The sequence below is a fragment of the Canis lupus genome, chromosome 32 (genome assembly GCF_048164855.1).
Source record: "Canis lupus baileyi chromosome 32, mCanLup2.hap1, whole genome shotgun sequence".
Taxonomy (NCBI): Eukaryota; Metazoa; Chordata; class Mammalia; order Carnivora; family Canidae; genus Canis; species Canis lupus.
Genome location: NC_132869.1, coordinates 15,177,219 through 15,194,924, shown reverse-complemented (window position 1 = coordinate 15,194,924; position 17,706 = coordinate 15,177,219). Strand labels below are relative to the sequence as shown.

Sequence of the window (17,706 nt, the reverse complement as noted above, 5' to 3'; positions counted from 1 at the left end):
TGACCCATCTGCTTGTTCCTGGCCCACTGTGTCAGCTGCAAGGCTGAATCAATGAATGATTCGATCGTCACTGGCAGGACCACTGTCATCTGTCCTGATATGGGTGATCACTTCTGCAGAGAAATGAAGATGTTCACAAATGCACAAGCCTTTACCCGCATGCCTGATAAATCCACTGCTTCTCAGGTTAGGTGCCAGGCCAGTGGGATTCAGTAAGCAGCCAGTCTCCCGGGCTGGGAGAGGTGTCCCACCCCTGAGTCTTCCACGCCTGGCCTGACCCTCTCTCCTGGTAGCAAGAGTTCAACTCCTGGCTCAGGTTTGGGTAGAATTACCCACGAATTACCAAATGTTATATGGAGTGAAGCTTCGACACCATGCTCGGACTCTGGTGCCTGGACCACCATCATCAGCCTCACCGGGAACTTGTTAGAAACCCAAGTACTTGGGTGCCCCCCCACCCCGGATGTATCAAAGCAGAAATTTGGGGTTTAGGGCCCAGCAATCCATATTTTAACATGCCTTCCAGGAGATTCTGATGTATAGCTGGAAACCACTGTTCTACTGAGAGAATTCGGCAGGTTGATAGTGGGGGACTTGATTTAGTGACATGGGGGGTTCCGTGCTCTCTGGGCGAGCTCTGACATACACCAGTGGCAGGGGAGTTGGTGAAGCATATGCTAACCCAGCTGAGAAGTCAACTGTAACTTCCCCTGCTTCACGTGGTTACAGCCTTGCCCTGGAGAGGATTTACTGCCGGATAGCTTTGTTGCCATGGTAACTCTGGTCCTCGGCCTGGGCCTGTCCTCTGTGGGTGGTAATATTTGTGTCGCTTAGACACTAAGTAAACCCAGCGTCCAGACTCTGCTCCCAGGTCTCTGCACACCAGAGCGTAGGGAAGCCTATTTGTTGTCACTGAGAGGACTGAACTAGAAGCCCTGGTCCGAGTGACCTTGTTAGTGTGCTTCCTACCATCTTTAGCGACGTCTAATTTCTTGTTTTCAGAAAAAAAAAGCAAATTGAGTATAATATTTATGGTAGGGGATTACTTCATATGATGGGGAAAAAATATACCAACCTGTCTTAATTCTTGAGATGAGATGGCAAGTAAATGTGGAGCAGATTCCTTTTTTTTTTTTGGAGGGAAAGCAATAATTCACATACCATAAAATTCACCCTTTTGAAGTGTGCAGTTTGGTGGGGGTGGCTTTTTAGATTTTATTTATTTATTCATGAGAGACACAGAGAGAGAGGCAGAGACACAGGCAGAGGGAGAAGCAGGCTCCCCACAAAGAGCCTGATGCAGGACTCGATCCTGGATCCCAGGACCACGCCCTGAGCCAAAGGCAGATGCTCAACTGCTGAGCCACCTGGGCATCCCTAAAGATTTATTTATTTGACAGAGAGAGAGAAAGATAACAAGCACAGGGAATGGTGGGGAGAGGGAAAAGCAGGGTATCCATGGAGCAGGGAGCCCAATGAGGGGCTGGTGTTTGTTTTTTTTTTTTAAAGATGTGTATATATGTGGACAGAGAGAGAGAGAGAGAGAAGGGGCAGAGGGAGAGAGAGAATCTCAAGCAGACTCCCCACTGAACATGGAGCCTGATCCCATAACCCTGAGGTCATGACCTGAGCCAAAATCAAGAGTCAGATGCTTCACCAACTGAGCTACCCAGGTGCCCCAGTTTGGTGGTTTTTAATTTAAAAAGTGCCACAGAGGGGATCCCTGGGTGGCTCAGCGGTTTGGCGCCTGCTTTCGGCCCAGAGCATGATCCTGGAGTCTCGGGATCGAGTCCCACGTCGGGCTCCCGGCATGGAGCCTGCTTCTTCCTCCTCCTGTGTCTCTGCCTCTCTCTCTCTGTGTCTATCATAAATAAATAAATAAATAAATAAATAAATAAATAAATAAATAAATCTCTAAAAAACAAAAGTGATATGTATTTATGTATGTATTTATCTATGGGTGTGTTTATGCTCTCACAAAGGTTTATAACCGGGGCAAAGTGCACCCAAGGTGGACCAGTCCCTAGAGGTAGGGATGTGTGAATTTCAAACAGTCAATGTTCCCACTCACGGGAGAATATAATTTTAAATACAGTAAGACCCTCCTACTTTACAGAGATAATCATTTAAAAAAAGAAAAGAAGGGTACACTTTTTTGAACTAATGCTGCACACATGAAACACCAGGCTCAGTACTTTATTGTTGCACTTGGTCTTCACAATTAACCCAAGTGGGTACAAATTAACCCAGTTTATAGATGAGGAATCTGAGCCTGGTCCAAAGCAGTATAGGTAGTAAGTGGCAGAGCAGTCTCATTTCAGAGCCTAGACTTTCACCTTCTACCAGAAAGTCTCAACTAAAATGTGAGACAATCTTCCCAAGGGGGGAAAAATGATGAATGAGTATTTTGTCAGATATCAGGCCAGTTTTTAGTGATATGGAATGTGATTTTAACTTTATTCAGAAAGCGTCCTTCACATATTAGTTTCACATAAGAGAGAATTATAGATGTTTGCTTAAGGCTGAAAGCCATAAAGTTAAAAGGATTCTGGCCTTCAGTTTAATTGCAAACTGGAAAAATATGACCCGGAAGAGCACTCCTTCCCCTCTGGGCTCCAGGACACATTTCCTGGGTCTACTTCCCTAGTCGTTTCTCTCAGTCCTCATCCACGGACCAGGTCATCCTCCTCTGGCCCCGTGCTTCGTGGTGACATCCCTCCCCATGTGGTCTTTATCTCACTTAGATGCCCTCTGCCCTCTGTGGGCTGCCTCACACACACCCCCTTGCAGTTCTCCAGAAGTAACCTACCTAGATAGCTCACGAGACTTTCAAACAACAATTCCGAAGTCTAGTTCAATTTCTTCCCTTATTTACCCACCCTGGATCATTCCACTGTTTTCCTCCTATGCTCTCCATCTTGGCACCAGCACCCACTCACTTACTCAGGTGAGAAACCAGGGTGTCATTTTGGGGATACTCCATCCACATTCAATGAGCCTGAAGGTCTTCTCATGAATGGCTCTCAAAGACACCTTCCTTTTTTCTCTTCCCTGTGCCATTGCCTCGGATGGTTGTGTCCCTCACTACCTGTGCCCTGGGTTGCCACTGGCAACAGCTGGTCTCTGGCTGCCAACCAGAAAGTCCCTGCCGGTGTGCGTGCCCTACACTATCTGCTGTGGCCAGCACTCCAGTGAGAAGACTCTCTCCTTCCACAACTTAAATCCCTTTTCTGGTTCCTTAGTGCCTGCAGGCTAATAGCATAAAAGGCCCTACACATTCCATCTATTACACTCCAGTATTAAATTCCCCATATATTAAACAACTTCAAGTTTCTAGAAGATAGGCTATTTAAGCCCTCTATGCTCTGGTAAATATGCACGTCTATCTCAATTGAATTGCTGACTTCCAATTATTGGGGTTTCAAACCAGACCGATCAGCCTCTCAGGGATCCACCTTCTTTGGGAAGCTTTCTTTCGTACCTTGTGCTTATGTCTATCCTTGCTTTGTCACTGTATTGCTCTGATTTGTTCATAGGCATGTCTGCCTTTCCTATGTCAGATTCTTGAGGCCAGCAAGATGCCTAGCATATAGTGAATGCTCAATCATTGTACAATTTCTTAAATATTTCAATTATATGAAATTATTATTATATCTCAAATGAAAAAATTCGAAGTCCACATCCAGGAAAATCTTCTCCAGATCAAACTCTATTGGGAAAGCCGTTCTACACAGGCTCCTTTGGAGTCATTTTTACAACCACGTATTTGTCAAGTACTCACTACAACAAACAAATGCAACAAGTGAATCTTGGATTGGATTCTGAACATAAAAATACAGCTATAAAGGACATTACAACTAGAGAAGTGGAAATTGATTGTATGTTAGATCACGTTATTGAATTAATGTAAATCCCTGGGGATCCCTGGTGGCTCAGCGGTTGGGGCTTCGGCCCAAGGCGTGATCCTAGAGTTCCAGGATCGAGTCCCACGTCAGGCTCCTTGCATGGAGCCTGCTACTCCCTCTGCCTGTGTCCCTGCCCCACCCCCCTCTCTGTGTCTCTCATTAATAAATAAAATCTTTTTAAAAAATAATGCAAATCTTTTTGGGAATGATAATAGTATTACCGTCAGCTAGAATGTCCTTTCCCTAGGCATAAAAAAACAAACTTTGAAGTCTGGACTTATATTTTAGGAGTTCATTTTATTTATTTTTGAGAGAGAAAGAGCACATGCACATGAGGTGGGGTGCAGGGGTGAGAGGGAGAGGGAGAGAGAGAATCCTAAGCAGGCTCCATGCCTGACAAGGACTCAATCTCATGACCTAAATCAAAATCAAGAGTTGGAGGCTTAACCGACTGAGCCACCCAGGCACCCCTCAAAGAGTTCATTTTAAAAGAGCATAATAATATAGAGATATAGCAAATGTGGCAAAATGTTCAATTAAAAGTATGAGTACTCTTTCTATTAATTTTCCAACTTCTCTGCATATCTGAAAATTTTCAAAATAAAACATTTGGGCCAAATGCTAAGAACACAACCAAAAATGAAATCAATAAATCTTTTGAAATTTAAGCATCAATGTTGCTCTTGGGGTGTCCCACTCCCAAACCTTCCATTGCCATGTTCACCCCTTAAAGCCACTGCATTTCAATCAAGTTTGTGTTTTAAAGTTGTAAGCTACAGTTACCCCTCACAAAACACTCTACAGTTTACTCTCCTAGTTGACCAACCTTCACAAGACTGTTGATTTTTATTTGCCTAAATGGCACCATATTGCACTTTAAAAACCTAAGCAAATAAAATTATGCTTCCTAATTGGTACATGTAATACCTTGAGATCAACCATTGAAAGTTTTCAACTGGGAAAACTGGAAGTGATAAGGAACCACCAAGGTCGGTACAGTAATCCTGCTTTAGTCCTCTCAGATGATGAAAGTCTCTAGCAAGCGCTAGTTATTTTTTATTGCCAGGAAGGTGATAGGATAGTCTGTCTCTTAAATTTCTACTCTATTCAGATGGAAATTTTTAAGAGGCATTTATCGTTTTTATTTAAAATAGTTGATGAACTTAGGTATATACACAAGAGAACTGAAAATGTATGGGTCCACTAAAACTTGGACATGGTTGCTCACAGCAATAGTACTCATGTAACAGTCAAAAAGTGGAAACAGTCCAAAGTCCATCAACGGATGGGTAAACAATATGTGGTATATCCATACAGTGGAAAATCACTCATAGAAAGGAATAAAATACGAGGCACAACATGCATGAATCTTGTACGCTTATTAAAGGAGCCGAACACAAAGGTTGCATAATTTATGATTTCATTTATATGAAATGTCCAGAATGGGCAAATCCATAAAGAAAGACTAAACTTATCAGTGTTTGCCTGGGGCTGTGAGCAGCGGGGTCAGGAATGGGGGAATGACTGCCAAAGGGTACAGCATTCTCTTTGGGGTGGTGAAAATACTCTGGAGTCAGATGGTGGAGATGGTTGTTGCAAAGCTTTGTGTGAATATACTAAAAACCACTGAAGTGTGCACTTTACATCGATGAATACTATGGTATGTGAGTTATATCTCAATTTTTAAAAATATTTTATTTATTTATTTGGGAGCGAGAGAGTACAAGCAGGGGAGAGGGGCAGAGGGAGAAGCAGGCTCCCCACTGAGCAGGGAGCCCAATGCACCTGATCCCAGGACCCTGGGATCATAACCTGAGCCCAAGGCACATGCCTAACCAACTGAGTCACCAAAGCATCTTAATTTTTTTTTTTTATAAAGGTAATAGAAAGCAATTCCTACTTGGTCCCATTTTTAAGAATAGTCAAGGGCATGCTGGGTTTGGTTGCACCTTCAGTGTTCAAATCACCATTGGCCAGAGTGAAGATGGCCCCCCACTACAGAGCGCAGGCAAAGGTCTCCAGTCCTGCCTCCCCAACCCTTGTAGGAGCATCTCTGTTAGCCTTGGGATCTGCAGGGCCAATTTTGGCATGCCTCACATTCCTACTTACCATGGTGATCCCCAACACTTCCTTCCAAGACCAACTGTCATGCAAGTCTCATCTCCCATATCTTCTTCACTTTCCTCATTGTGCTCACCATCTTTTATTCATCACCCCCCAAAATTTGGTTCTATTCATTCTCTTATCTTACTGGCCCAGGAAGTGCACAGCTAACAGCAAGGGCTCCATAAATTTCTGGTGAATGAGTCCACTTACAGGAAAAGTTGATATAGAAATTTGCACTGTGTATTATTTAAAAAATGTAGCTCCATGCTTCAAAATGTGTTTTTTCTCCCATAAAAGGACTTCCTCCTCCATTTAAATATGTATCTTTAAGAAATATTGCACAAATAGTATTTTATTATAGACAATTCAGTTTATAAATCTCTATACACTTTAAGGAAACCATTTGGGCATCATAAACATTAAAATTTCAATATGCAAAATTAAATTTACAACAAGAAAATAAACACAAAATTATTTTTGAACTATCTGGTCATTGCTATACTACCTTCATAATTCCTATCCCGAGTCCGAAAATGTAGTCAAGCCCTAAAAATGTAGCAGAAGCATTTCCGCACACTGGTATCCATAATCTAGTTTGTGCAGCAATGTTTCCACTAGATTCATAGAGTACTCTTTGAAAGAAAGAAGCAAGAACTGGTCATTTAGTGGCTCTTCGGACCTTCTGCAACTCTTCAATGGGCTTCCATTCTTGGTTGATTGTTATAAGCTTGGAAAAAAAGAAGGAAAACATGAAAGAGTTTTAGGATCTGCCCTTCATTCTCATGTCCCTTTTTGAGATTTGTCTACACTCCTCTTTGGAAAGAGCATCACCATAATATTTATAGCCAAGGAACCATCTCTCCCCATCTCTAAAAATATGCACAAAACAGTAACATGGGCTCTAAAAAGCCTTTGGGTTCCTAAGTGGTATAGGATCAGAAAGAAGGAGCCATGTATATTTGCCCACTTTCACGTAACAGGTGCTAGATTTCTAAGTTACCCTCGGCTTTATGTAATCTATAAGTTCAAAAAGTGTGTCTGCTCCTGGTGAGTGGATGCATTCTGCTCTAGCACAGGGGCTTGGCCCATAGTAGGCTCTTAACCAATCTCTTGTAATTGTAATTACTCAACAAAGGTACACATGATCCAAGTTATGCAATAAGAAAGAAGGGGCAGAGCTGTGTAAAGTCCCTGCCTTCCAAAAAACTCAAATTCAGAGATTCTCATTTATCCTTACAAGGTTTCTATTACCTCAAGATCTAAGAGAATGTAGGTAGGTTTTGTTTTGTTTTTTTTCTGTTTTTAAAAAATTTTTACATTTAACTCTAGTATCATTAACATAAAATGCCATCTTAGTTTCAGGTGTACAACTCTACACATAACTCAGTGCCCATGATTCATTAACCCTATACATTACTCAGTGCTCATGACAAGTGCCCTCCTTAATCCCCATCACCTATTTCCCCCATTGACCCACCCAGCTCTCTCTGGGAACCACCAGTTTGTTCTCTAGAGTTAAAAGTCTGTTTCTTGGTTTGCCTCTCCCCGCCCCTTCATCTTTGCTCATTTGTTTCCTAAATTCCACATATGAGTGAGATCATAAGGTATTTGTCTTGCTCTGGCTTAGAGATACAGATAGTTTTAAAGACTCTAAATATCCCTTACTAGGTCAAACTCTGCTATTTGAAAGCTGTTTAAAAAAAAAAAAAAAGATTTCCTGACAGACCTAAGTAAATTCCAGCAGACTCAATGTTTTTACTTTCAAAATATTTAAAATGTTAAAAAAAAAAAAAAAAACTTTGCTATAGTCTTAAAAGAATGAGTGAAGGGCACCTGGGTGGCTAGGTCAGTTAGGTGTCTGCCTTCAGCTCAGGTCATGATCCTGGGGTCTTGGGATCAAGCCCGCATCCAACTCCTTGCTCAGCAGGGAGCCTGCTTCTCCCTCTCTTTCTGCCTGAAGCTTCACCTGCCTGTGCTCACTCTTTGTAAAAAGAAATGAAATAGGGACCCCTGGGTGGTTCAGCAGTTAAGCATCTTCCTTCAGATCAGAGCATGATCTTGGAGTCCTGGGATCAAGTCCCACGTCGGGTTCCCTGCATGGAGCCTGCTTCCCCCTCTGCCTGTGTCTCTGCCTCTCTCTCTGTGTCTCATGAATAAATAAATAAAATCTTAATAATAATAATATAATAAAATAAAAAAGGATGAGTGACTAATAGCTGATTTTGTTTAAACAGAATACCACTCCTGTTTCTCGGAGCTCCTGTTATCACAACAGACCTTATATTAACTTTATTTTTTTTTTTAATTTTTATTTATTTATGATAGTCACAGAGAGAGAGAGAGAGAGAGGCAGAGACACAGGCAGAGGGAGAAGCAGGCTCCATGCACCGGGAGCCCGACGTGGGATTTGATCCCGGGTCTCCAGGATCGTGCCCTGGGCCAAAGGTAGGCGCCAAACCGCTGTGCCACCCAGGGATCCCCTTATATTAACTTTAGATAAATAATGGATACGATGAGATAACATATTACAATAATGATGAATATTAATATCTAGCCACTATGCTAAAGAATTTTATATATTTTATATTCTTTAATCCTCTTAACTCTGAGGTATAGATCTTTTTATTAAGCCCATTTTAGAGATTCTGAGAGCCCCAGAAAAGGCCAGTTGTCCAAAATCTCCTGTGAATAATGGAACAAGGATTTGAACCATATCTCCAGAACTCCATAGCACTCCCCTTATCACTACACTAAACGGCACTCTGAAAGTATTAAATCCATTTTGCTGACAAGGGTGCTAAAGTTCAGGCTAAATGTAAATCACTTTTTTTTTTTTTTTTTAAGATTTACTTTAGAGAGAGAGAGACAGAGGGAGAGAAATTCAAGCAGACTCCATGCTGAGCAGGGAGCCCACTTGAAGATGGATCCCACAACCTGAGATCTGATGTGATCTCAGCTGAACTCAAGATCAGACACTTAACCAATTGAGTCATCCAGACATCTCATAAACCTTTTAAAAATTAATTTTTAAAAAATATTTTATTTTTATTTATTTGAGAGAGAGAGAGAGTGCATGCAGAAGCAGGAAGAGCTGCAGGCAGAGGGAGAGGGAGAAGCAGGCTCTCTGCTGAACAGGGAGCTGAATGCGGGGCTCCACCCCAGGACCCCAGGATTGCGACCGAGCTGAATGCAGACGCTCAACTGAGCTACCCAGGCTCCCCATAAACCACTCTCTAATGTAGCAATACCTTGCTAGGTACACTAGGGTCCACGGTTTCCCAAGGTTCTGGATTTCTTTTCCGATCAAGGCTAAAAATAAAAAAAAGCTGATTAAACACTAAAGTACGTGAATTTAAACCAACTCTGACATTGTGTCTATAAACATGCTGGGACATCATGGGACAATAACTAGGCATTCACCTGTTAGTTCACTGAAATTGATGGAAGGTTAGGTAAGGGAGCCTCAGGATTTGGCTCAAATGTTGAGGACCAGTTCCTCTGCAGGATAGAAGGTCTGTATTCCCTTTGTTGGGCTGGATCAGAGAAAGTTCCCATAAGCTGAATAACAAGGGGAATGGAAGTGCCAGGATAAGAGCCAGCCAAGAATGTTCTGGCTCTGGTTTCTGGGAGAGGCAGAGGGTCTGGGCCTGAACCCTGCAGGTGGTGAACTGCACGGTGTGAGTCCCCTCTGCCAGAGCCTGGCCTTACTGCCCTTTCCAGCCCTGCGCTGGGCCAAGATCAGTTTCAAGTTTTTCTCTTCCTCATATTCCAGGATTCATGGTATTTTAGCTTCTTGTATCAAGAGCTGATTGTAGACAACTGAATCTATAAACTCTATCACATTAAGGAAAGATCTTTCTAATAAACTGAAACGTAAAAAAACTCATTAAAATAATTATTTCAGTTTGATGATATGCACCCCAAAGGCCATTTAAGAACTTTAGATTTCAAAACTTCAGTTTAAAAAAAAAAAAAATCGTAAAACTTGGGCAGCCCGGTTGGGTCAGCGGTTTAGCGCTGCCTTCAGCCCAGGGCGTGATCCTGGAGACCCAGGATCGAGTCCCACATCAGGCTCCCTACATGGAGCCTGCTTCTCCCTCTGCCTGTGTCTCTGCCTCTCTCTCTCTCTCTCCTCTGTGTGTCTCTCATGAGTAAGTAAATAAATAATAAAAAAATAAAAATTAAAATATTAAAGAATCCTAAAACTTAAAACGTAAGTTAAAAAACTTTGTTGTAGAAGTGGAAGAAGGCCAATGGATGAAAAGATATTTAGATACAAGGAACAAACTAATTTTATTAATATCGTAATTTAACAGTCCTCTGGTATCAGCATGCTTTCTAGTCCCACCTACAAGTTCACAATTTGACGCTCTTATTGTGAGGGTAAAACTCGGAAACTGAAACCATGCATTTATTTCATTACTAAGGTCAATCTAACACTGCTAAAAAACGTGTTTACAATTGATGCCTACTTACATCACATCAGATTTTTGAAGGGAATATACAGCAAAAGACGAAGCTCCGCCCGCCGCTGTGGCCATGAACAGCACCAAAGGAATAAGCTAACAGAGAACAGGTGGAGGGTAAATATTCCGACGTTTCCAGGTGAAACATATGAAATATAACAGAATAGCTAGATACCATTTTATACTTTCTTCAAAATCTGCACCATCTTTTCCATCGTTAAAAATCAGTATTTTAAGTCAAGAACGTCAATGGCCTTAAACACTTACTTCCTTCTTTTTCATCAGGAGTTGGAAAAAGTTCATGATGGCCTCAGCGCAGAAAGCCAAATCTAGGACTAGAACAAAACCAAACCCAGATACCGATCAAAACGTCAGCCCCCAGGACCCAACCCGGCGCGCGCCAAGCGGCCAACGTACTCCCCGAGGCGACCTCCGGCGGCTCACCTGGGAGGCGGCTCACCTGGGAGGCGGCTCACCTGGGAGGCGGCTCACCTGGGAGGCGGCTCACCTGGGAGGCGGCGCCGGGCCACACGCGCGGACAGCGCACACGCCCAGAACGCAGCTGCGCCTCGGCGTCCGCGCTTATATACTGACCGCTCGGGTCACGCGGGCTCGGGGCGGGCGTGGGCGGAGGGGGTCCTGCCGAGCCGGACTCGCTTCCCCCGCTCGGACCCCGGCTCCCCGGCGCCCCCTGCAGGACGTCCTGCCCGCGGACGCGCCGCAGCCAAACGCGGGCGCGGGCGCCCCCTGGCGGCGGGCGCGGTCCCTACCCGCCGACCCGCGAGGGCCGAGGCCCGGCGGGGACCCTGGCGGCCGCTCCCAGCCCCGCCGCGCGCCTGCTAGGGGTGCCCCCCCCCCGCCCCCGAGAACCCGCGGAGTTCCGATGGCCAAGGCCTGGGGGAAAATCCAGTTTGCTAATAGGCGGCCCGGAAAAGGAGCCGCAGAGCCGGGGGTGCGGGACGGTGGGCTCCCAGGTGCAGGCAGGTACATTAAGATCAATCCAATCACATTAACAGCTCCGAAATGTGACGGAGCGCACGTGCGCTCCGTCACATTTAATTTAAAATTAAATTGTAAAATTCATTTCAGAAGAACTCTCATGATGTCCTGATTTATTCCATTTAATTTTTTAAAATTTCCACCACCACCACCCCCTTTTTTTTAATGGGAAAAATCAGGAGGTGAGGGAGAAGAAACAGAATCAGCTTTGGAAAGAGTTCCGTCCATGGGAGACGGCACAGTCTTTGGCTTCAGTCTCCTTTTAATCGCCCCTAAACTAGCAGCGTTGCCTCGTACAGAGCATGCAGGAGTCTGCAAAACCACGGAAATAATGCTAACATTTCCATTAAGCCAGGCCCATGTGTCAGACTCTGTGCTGGAATCTTCTCCACGGTTTTGCAAGGTGAGTATGTTATTTAGGCTCGGAGATGCTCAAGTCACGCAGCCAGGAAGTGGCAGGGCTGTAATCAGAACCCAGGTCTGTCTGGTACCCAACACCACTGTTCTTCCTGCAAGTAAGCCAGGAACACTAGCTCGGTTATTTTTAAAATGGTTATTTTAAAACAATTATTTTAAAACTGAAGTTCAAAGCTATGAGTTAATATTAAAACAGAAACATCATGTTCTCTGGAAAGGACCAGGCCCAGATCTGTTTCAACCTCATTTTTTAGTTCTAGGCATGGGCTTTGCAGCGAAACAGAGGCCTGAGTTCAGAACCCACCCTGCCACACTTCATCAGCTGACTGACTTCAAGGAAACTACTTAACCCTTAAGAGTCTTAGTTTATAAATCTGTAAGATGGGAACAAATCTACTACAGGAAGCAGTTGGAAAACATATTAGAATGTATGTAAAGCGCATGGCATTCTGCCTTGGTAGTAGTAGGCATTCAATAAGTAGTAATTATTTGCAAAGATTTGTTTTGTTTTATATAAGGCAGATCATAAATGTAGCTTCACACCCACTTCTCACTTCAGATAAGGGTTCTTACTGTGTAACCCCAGAGCTGTAACTGGAGACATTCTCTGGTTGGTTAGGTTCACTAATCAATACAACAACAACAAAAAACCCTCAACATTAATTCTCTGTGGTTTGTATTGAATAGAATCAAAGGAGCCTTTTAATGCTCCTTCTGCAGGATTTCTAAAACTTCTTTTGTCGGGAGTTTCTTTAAAAAGCCTCTTTTTTTAACAATTAAAGGTAAGTGTTTCTAGAAAGGAAGGGAGAGAGAAAGGGGAGGAGGAAGGAAGAAATTTTACAGGAATGTATCATGTCTCCCAGATCAAAATTACAGTGTGTAGCCCTTGCCACTGATGGGTTTAAACTCAGAGCCCTGCTTCTTTCCAGTATTGCTTCTTTGCAAAATTCGGTGTTTTGTAGTAGTCTAGGCATTAACCTGGGGGCAGGGGCATGGTATATTTAAAAGATTAATGAGATATGAGTGTCTTTTTTCAAGGTTCTTAAATTTTAATGCCGGTAAATAACCCCAGGCATGGGGGTTAGTGCCTGCAAATAACCCCTGGCACCAAAGACAGGTTATTAATTCCAACTAAGGGGGTCTGAGAAAACTTACAAAAAGTGAGGATATATATTTGGGGGCAATTAGGGAAACCAAATGTGGACCAGACATGAGAGAGTTATATTTTTTAAAGATTTTATTTATTTATTCATGAGAGACACAGAGAGAAGGCAGAGGGAGAAGCAGGCTCCATGCAGGGAGCCCGACGAGGGACTCAGTCCCAGGTCTCCAGGATCACACCCTGGGCTGAAGGCCGCACTAAACCACTGAGCCACCCGGGCTGCCCAAGACATGAGAGATATTAAAGAGTGTTGTTCATTTTGTTAGGTGTGATAATGGTATTATGTTTATGACAAAAATACCGCCCCCCCTTTAGAGATTGTGTATGGAAGTATTTAAGGGGGGAATGTATTTTGTGTTTTTTTAAGTAAGCTCTAGGCCCAACATTGACACTTGAACTTACAGCTGAGATCAACAGCTGCATGCTTTTCCCAAAGCGCCGACCAGGTGCCCCTTAAGGGAAAAATATGATGACTGAGATTTACTTTTAAATACTTCTGCTAAAAAACAAAACAAGGGGATCCCTGGGTGGCGCAGCGGTTTGGCGCCTGCCTTTGGCCCAGGGCGCGATCCTGGAGACCCGGGATCGAATCCCACGTCGGGCTCCCGGTGCATGGAGCCTGCTTCTCCCTCTGCCTGTGTCTCTGCCTCTCTCTCTCTCTGTGTGTGACTATCATAAATAAATAAAAGTTAAAAAACAAAACAAAACAAAAAATCCCACCAAAACCAGAAAAAAACAAACTTCCGCTAAAAAACAAATGAAACAAAATATTAATGATTAGTCGGTCTAGGTGGTAAGTATGTGGGAGTTTGTTATAGTGCTGTATTCAAGAACATTTGAAAATGTTCAGAATAAAATGTTTTAAAAATTCACAAATTGTATATACAGATACCATGTGTCCATATAACCTTTAAGATCTGCTTATTTCTACTTGCAGCAGTGAGAATTAGACCCAGACAGCCACATTTTCCTTCCTTTAAATTAATGCCCAGGTTTACTGACCTTGTGGGAGATGCAAGGTCAATACGTAATTTGTTTTCTCCCGGGATTATTTGCAGGCACAGCTCCCACCCTTCAAATTCTGGCAGTCCCCAAAGAACCCACTCAGGACACACACCAGGATCACTCTCTGTCTCTGCTCCAAAACCTATAATCCACTGTGGGAGCCTCCCCACTCCACTCCAATTGCCAGTAACTTCTAGAACCTTCTCTAGCTGCTGCTAGCCAGTCTTGCAGGGGCATTGAGCCATAGCCGTTTGGCTTCCACTCTAGGAATTTCAACTTAGATTTTAATCAACCCAGCTCAATCTTTATAAGAAAAATACTCTTTAAAATACTATGTTTTGGGGCAACCCCCTTAGGTCCCCTCCCTCTTTGGGAGCTTTGTACTATCACTCAATAAATTTTGACCACCATTAAAAAACTTAAAAATAAGATAAAATATTATTTTTTTGTTGAAATTCTTTCTGCCCATCCTTCAATGACTACCTAGTTTCCAGGCTTAGCAAAAAACTGGATTTGCTACATTTTGGATGTCTAGGAGTACACTATATTGCTTATGGCTGTTAATGTGGCTCAGAAAGGAGTTTGAGCTCAGTGTATAGGGAAAGCTGTTCAGACTTCCCAGGTGCTTAGAAGCTGAAGTGTTCTTTTGTCACTGATTAAGAACACAGGTTTTAGAAGTTGCCCAGAGCCATCTTCAAATCACATTAAAACTGAGCCAAAGGGGCACCTAAGTGGCTCGGTGGTTGAGCATCTGCCTTTGGCTCAGGGTGTGATCCCCGGGTCCTGGGATCGAGTCCCACATCAGGCACCCCACAGGGAGCTTGCTTCTCCCTCTGTCTCTCTGCCTCTCTCTCTCTCGTGAGTAAATAAATAAAATCTTTAAAAATAAATAAAATAAATTAAAAATGATCTATACATGCATAAGGAACTAAAAGATTAAATACCTAAGTATTTTCTTTGTGTTTGTTTTTACTAACATTCGAATTAACTTTTGTTTTAAAAGGAAATAAAAACATACATATAACCTATGTCCTTAGAAGTTGCTTATAATTAGGGATGCCTGGGTGGCTCAGAGGTTGAGCATCTGCCTTTGGCTCAGGGCGTGATCCCTGGGTCCTGGGATCGAGTCCCACATCAGGCCCACTGCAGGGAGCCTGCTTCTCCCTCTGCCTGTCTCTGCCTCTCTCATGAATAAAATAAATAAAACCTTAAAGAAAAATTGCTTATAATTACAAAAGGAAAAATAATAGCTATATGTAGAGGAATTGGACGATACCGTGAAGAAGTGATCAAAATTAACATCACTGATATGTAGAGTCATGTGCCTCTATCAGTGATCTCTGAGAACACAGCCCTTATGTAGTGCTCCACTGATAGTGCATAACCTGAATCTATCATGATGCAAAATCAGACAAACCAGAAGCCAGTCGTTCTATGAAATAGTTGGTCTGTACTCTTTAAGTGTTGAGGTCAAGACTGAGGAACTGTTTCAAATCTAAAGACACATGACAACTAAATGCAATGTATGATCCTAGACTGGATTCCATAACTGGAAAAAAAAAAAAAACTGCTGTTGGGACAATAGATGAAAATCACTGGATAGATTAAAATGTTCTATCAATGTTAAATTTCCTGAATTTGATAAATACATCATGGTTATCTAAGAAAATAATCACATTTATAAGAAATATACACTGAAGCGGCACCTGGCTTGCTCAGTTAGTGGAACATGTGACTCTTGATCTTGAGGTTGTGAGGTCAAGCCCCACACAGAGATTACTTAAAAATAAAATCTTAAAAAAATATATATATACACTGAAGTATCAAGGGGTAAAAGGGCATGATCATAAAATCTTTTAAATTGTCCTGAAAAATACTGTGTGTGCATGTATGTGTGTATATATAAAGGAGAAAGCAAATATGGCAAAATGTCAAAAATTGGTGAATCTGGTTTGAGTTCATAAGAGTTCTTTTTGTACTATTCTTGCAACTTCTGTAAGTATGAAATCATTTCAAAATACAGTTTAAAAAAAGCAATCAAGCCAAAACAAACAAAAGCAACCACCATCCCCACTACAAAAATCAACATACAGGGGTACCTGGCTGGTTCAGTTAGTAGAGCATGCACTCTTGATCTTGGGGTTATAAATTCGAGCTCTACATTGGGTGTAGAGATTACTTAAAAATAAAATCTGAACAAAAAAAATCAGGGGCGCCTGGTGACTCAGTTCGTTAAGCATCTGCCTTTGGCTCAGGTCACCATCCTGGGGTCCTGGGATTGAACCCCACAGAGGCTCCATGCTCAGTGGGGAGTCTGCCTCTCTCTGCCCCTCCCTGCCACTTGTATGCACTTTCTCTCAAATAAATAAAATATCTTGGGGGACAGGGCAGGATGGCGGAGGAGTAGGGTCCTCACCTCACCTGGTCCCACCAACTTACCTAGATAACTTTCAAACCATCCTGAAAACCTACGAATTCGACCTGAGATTTAGAGAGAACAGCTGGAATGCTACAGAGAGAAGGGTTTGCGCTTCTAACAAGGTAGGAAGGAGGAAAAAAATAATCCAGTGGGGGAAGCCGCCCCCCTCCCCTCCTCCTCCGCGAGGAGCCGGGCTAAGGCCCAAGGCGAGAGCCTCCTGGACGAGAAAGTCCAGCCTCGGAGAAGCGGGAACTTGAAAAACCCGCGCTGGATCCTTCCGGACGGAAAGGCGCCTCGCGGGGAGCTGGGGCAGAAGCGCAGGAGGGGCAGTGGAGCCTCCGGCCTCCCGGGCCCGGGAGGGAAGTGCGCCCGGGGGAGAGCGCGCCGCACCCCGCGGCCGAGCTCGGCCAAGGGCTGGAGCGCGCCGGTCGGGCCTCGGGGAGCAGCTCGGCGGCGGCTCCCGACGGAGGGGGCTGCCCCTGCTGCTTTCCGCAGCCCCGGCCCGGAGCGGGAGCGCGATTGCAGCAGCGCAGGCCCCGGAGCCCAGGGCGCTGGCGGACAGAGCCGGGGTCCTGCGCTCCCCCTGGGACAGACGAGGCGGGGACGGCCCAGGACCGCGAGGACGCTCCAGCAGCTGGGGCGGCCCCAAGCTGCGCAGGTCGGCGCCCCCGCCCCGGAGCATCCCGGCCAGTGCGGCCCCGGAGACCGCGGTAGTTACTGCGAGGGCTGCTCCGAGCTGCTCCGGGGCTGGGGAGCCGGCCGCCGCCAGTGGGGCTGCTTCTCCTGGGGTCACCGCGTGCCTGGGACCGAGCGGGCCGCCAGGAACAGGGCCTCACGGGGTCAAGGGCTCCCACTGGGCCGCGCACCTGGTAGGGGCGGGGCACCTCCCCCAGGTGCACACACCTGAGAATCAGCACAGCAGCCCCTCCCCCCGAAGACCAGCTGGGAGGACGGGGGAAGAGCAACTTCTTGACCCGGCAGCACTGGAGAGCTCCAGGGGAAGTCGAGGATTTACAGCCTATAGAACCAGAGGGTACCCCTCCTATTTTTTTTCTTCCATTTTCCAGTACAACTCGGTTTTATATCAGACTGTAAATTTCCAATTTTTTTCTTTTCCCACCTTAACTACAATATTTTACCACCTCTTCATTTTTAAGATTCTTCCTTTTTGACTTTCATATTCCTACAAGTCTTAGATATACTTTCCATTTCTAGATTCCCTTCAAC

At 44.3% G+C, this 17,706-nt stretch overlaps 1 protein-coding gene across 5 annotated transcripts; it reads right to left on the bottom strand.

Annotated features, from left to right (window-relative positions):
- Positions 1–6,345: 6,345 nt before the first annotated feature.
- On the bottom strand, positions 6,346–11,086 carry C32H15orf48 (chromosome 32 C15orf48 homolog). Of its 5 annotated transcripts, none has more exons than XM_072808262.1 (5): positions 10,970–11,086; positions 10,745–10,812; positions 10,488–10,573; positions 9,260–9,320; positions 6,346–6,738 (listed from the first exon to the last, which is right to left on the bottom strand). In XM_072808262.1, exons 2-5 carry the CDS (start codon positions 10,778–10,780, stop codon positions 6,670–6,672), a joined length of 252 nt encoding a protein of 83 aa, XP_072664363.1. In that variant the 5' UTR covers positions 10,781–10,812; positions 10,970–11,086; the 3' UTR covers positions 6,346–6,669. The 5 variants fall into 5 exon arrangements, with proteins under 5 accessions (XP_072664363.1, XP_072664362.1, XP_072664360.1 ...); XM_072808261.1 differs by having other exon boundaries at positions 10,938–11,077; XM_072808259.1 differs by having other exon boundaries at positions 10,986–11,075.
- Positions 11,087–17,706: the final 6,620 nt, after the last annotated feature.

Bases quoted from the DNA above. Each gene is read 5' to 3' on its own strand.
- C32H15orf48 (XM_072808262.1), bottom strand. From the start codon at position 10,780: ATGAACTTTTTCCAACTCCTGATGAAAAAGAAGGAA. The intron at 10,574-10,744 runs GTAAGTGTTTAA...GTTCTCTGTTAG, and splicing joins TCCTGATGAAAAAGAAGGAA to CTTATTCCTTTGGTGCTGTT. The intron at 9,321-10,487 runs GTAAGTAGGCAT...TTTTATTTTTAG, and splicing joins CTTCAAAAATCTGATGTGAT to CCTTGATCGGAAAAGAAATC.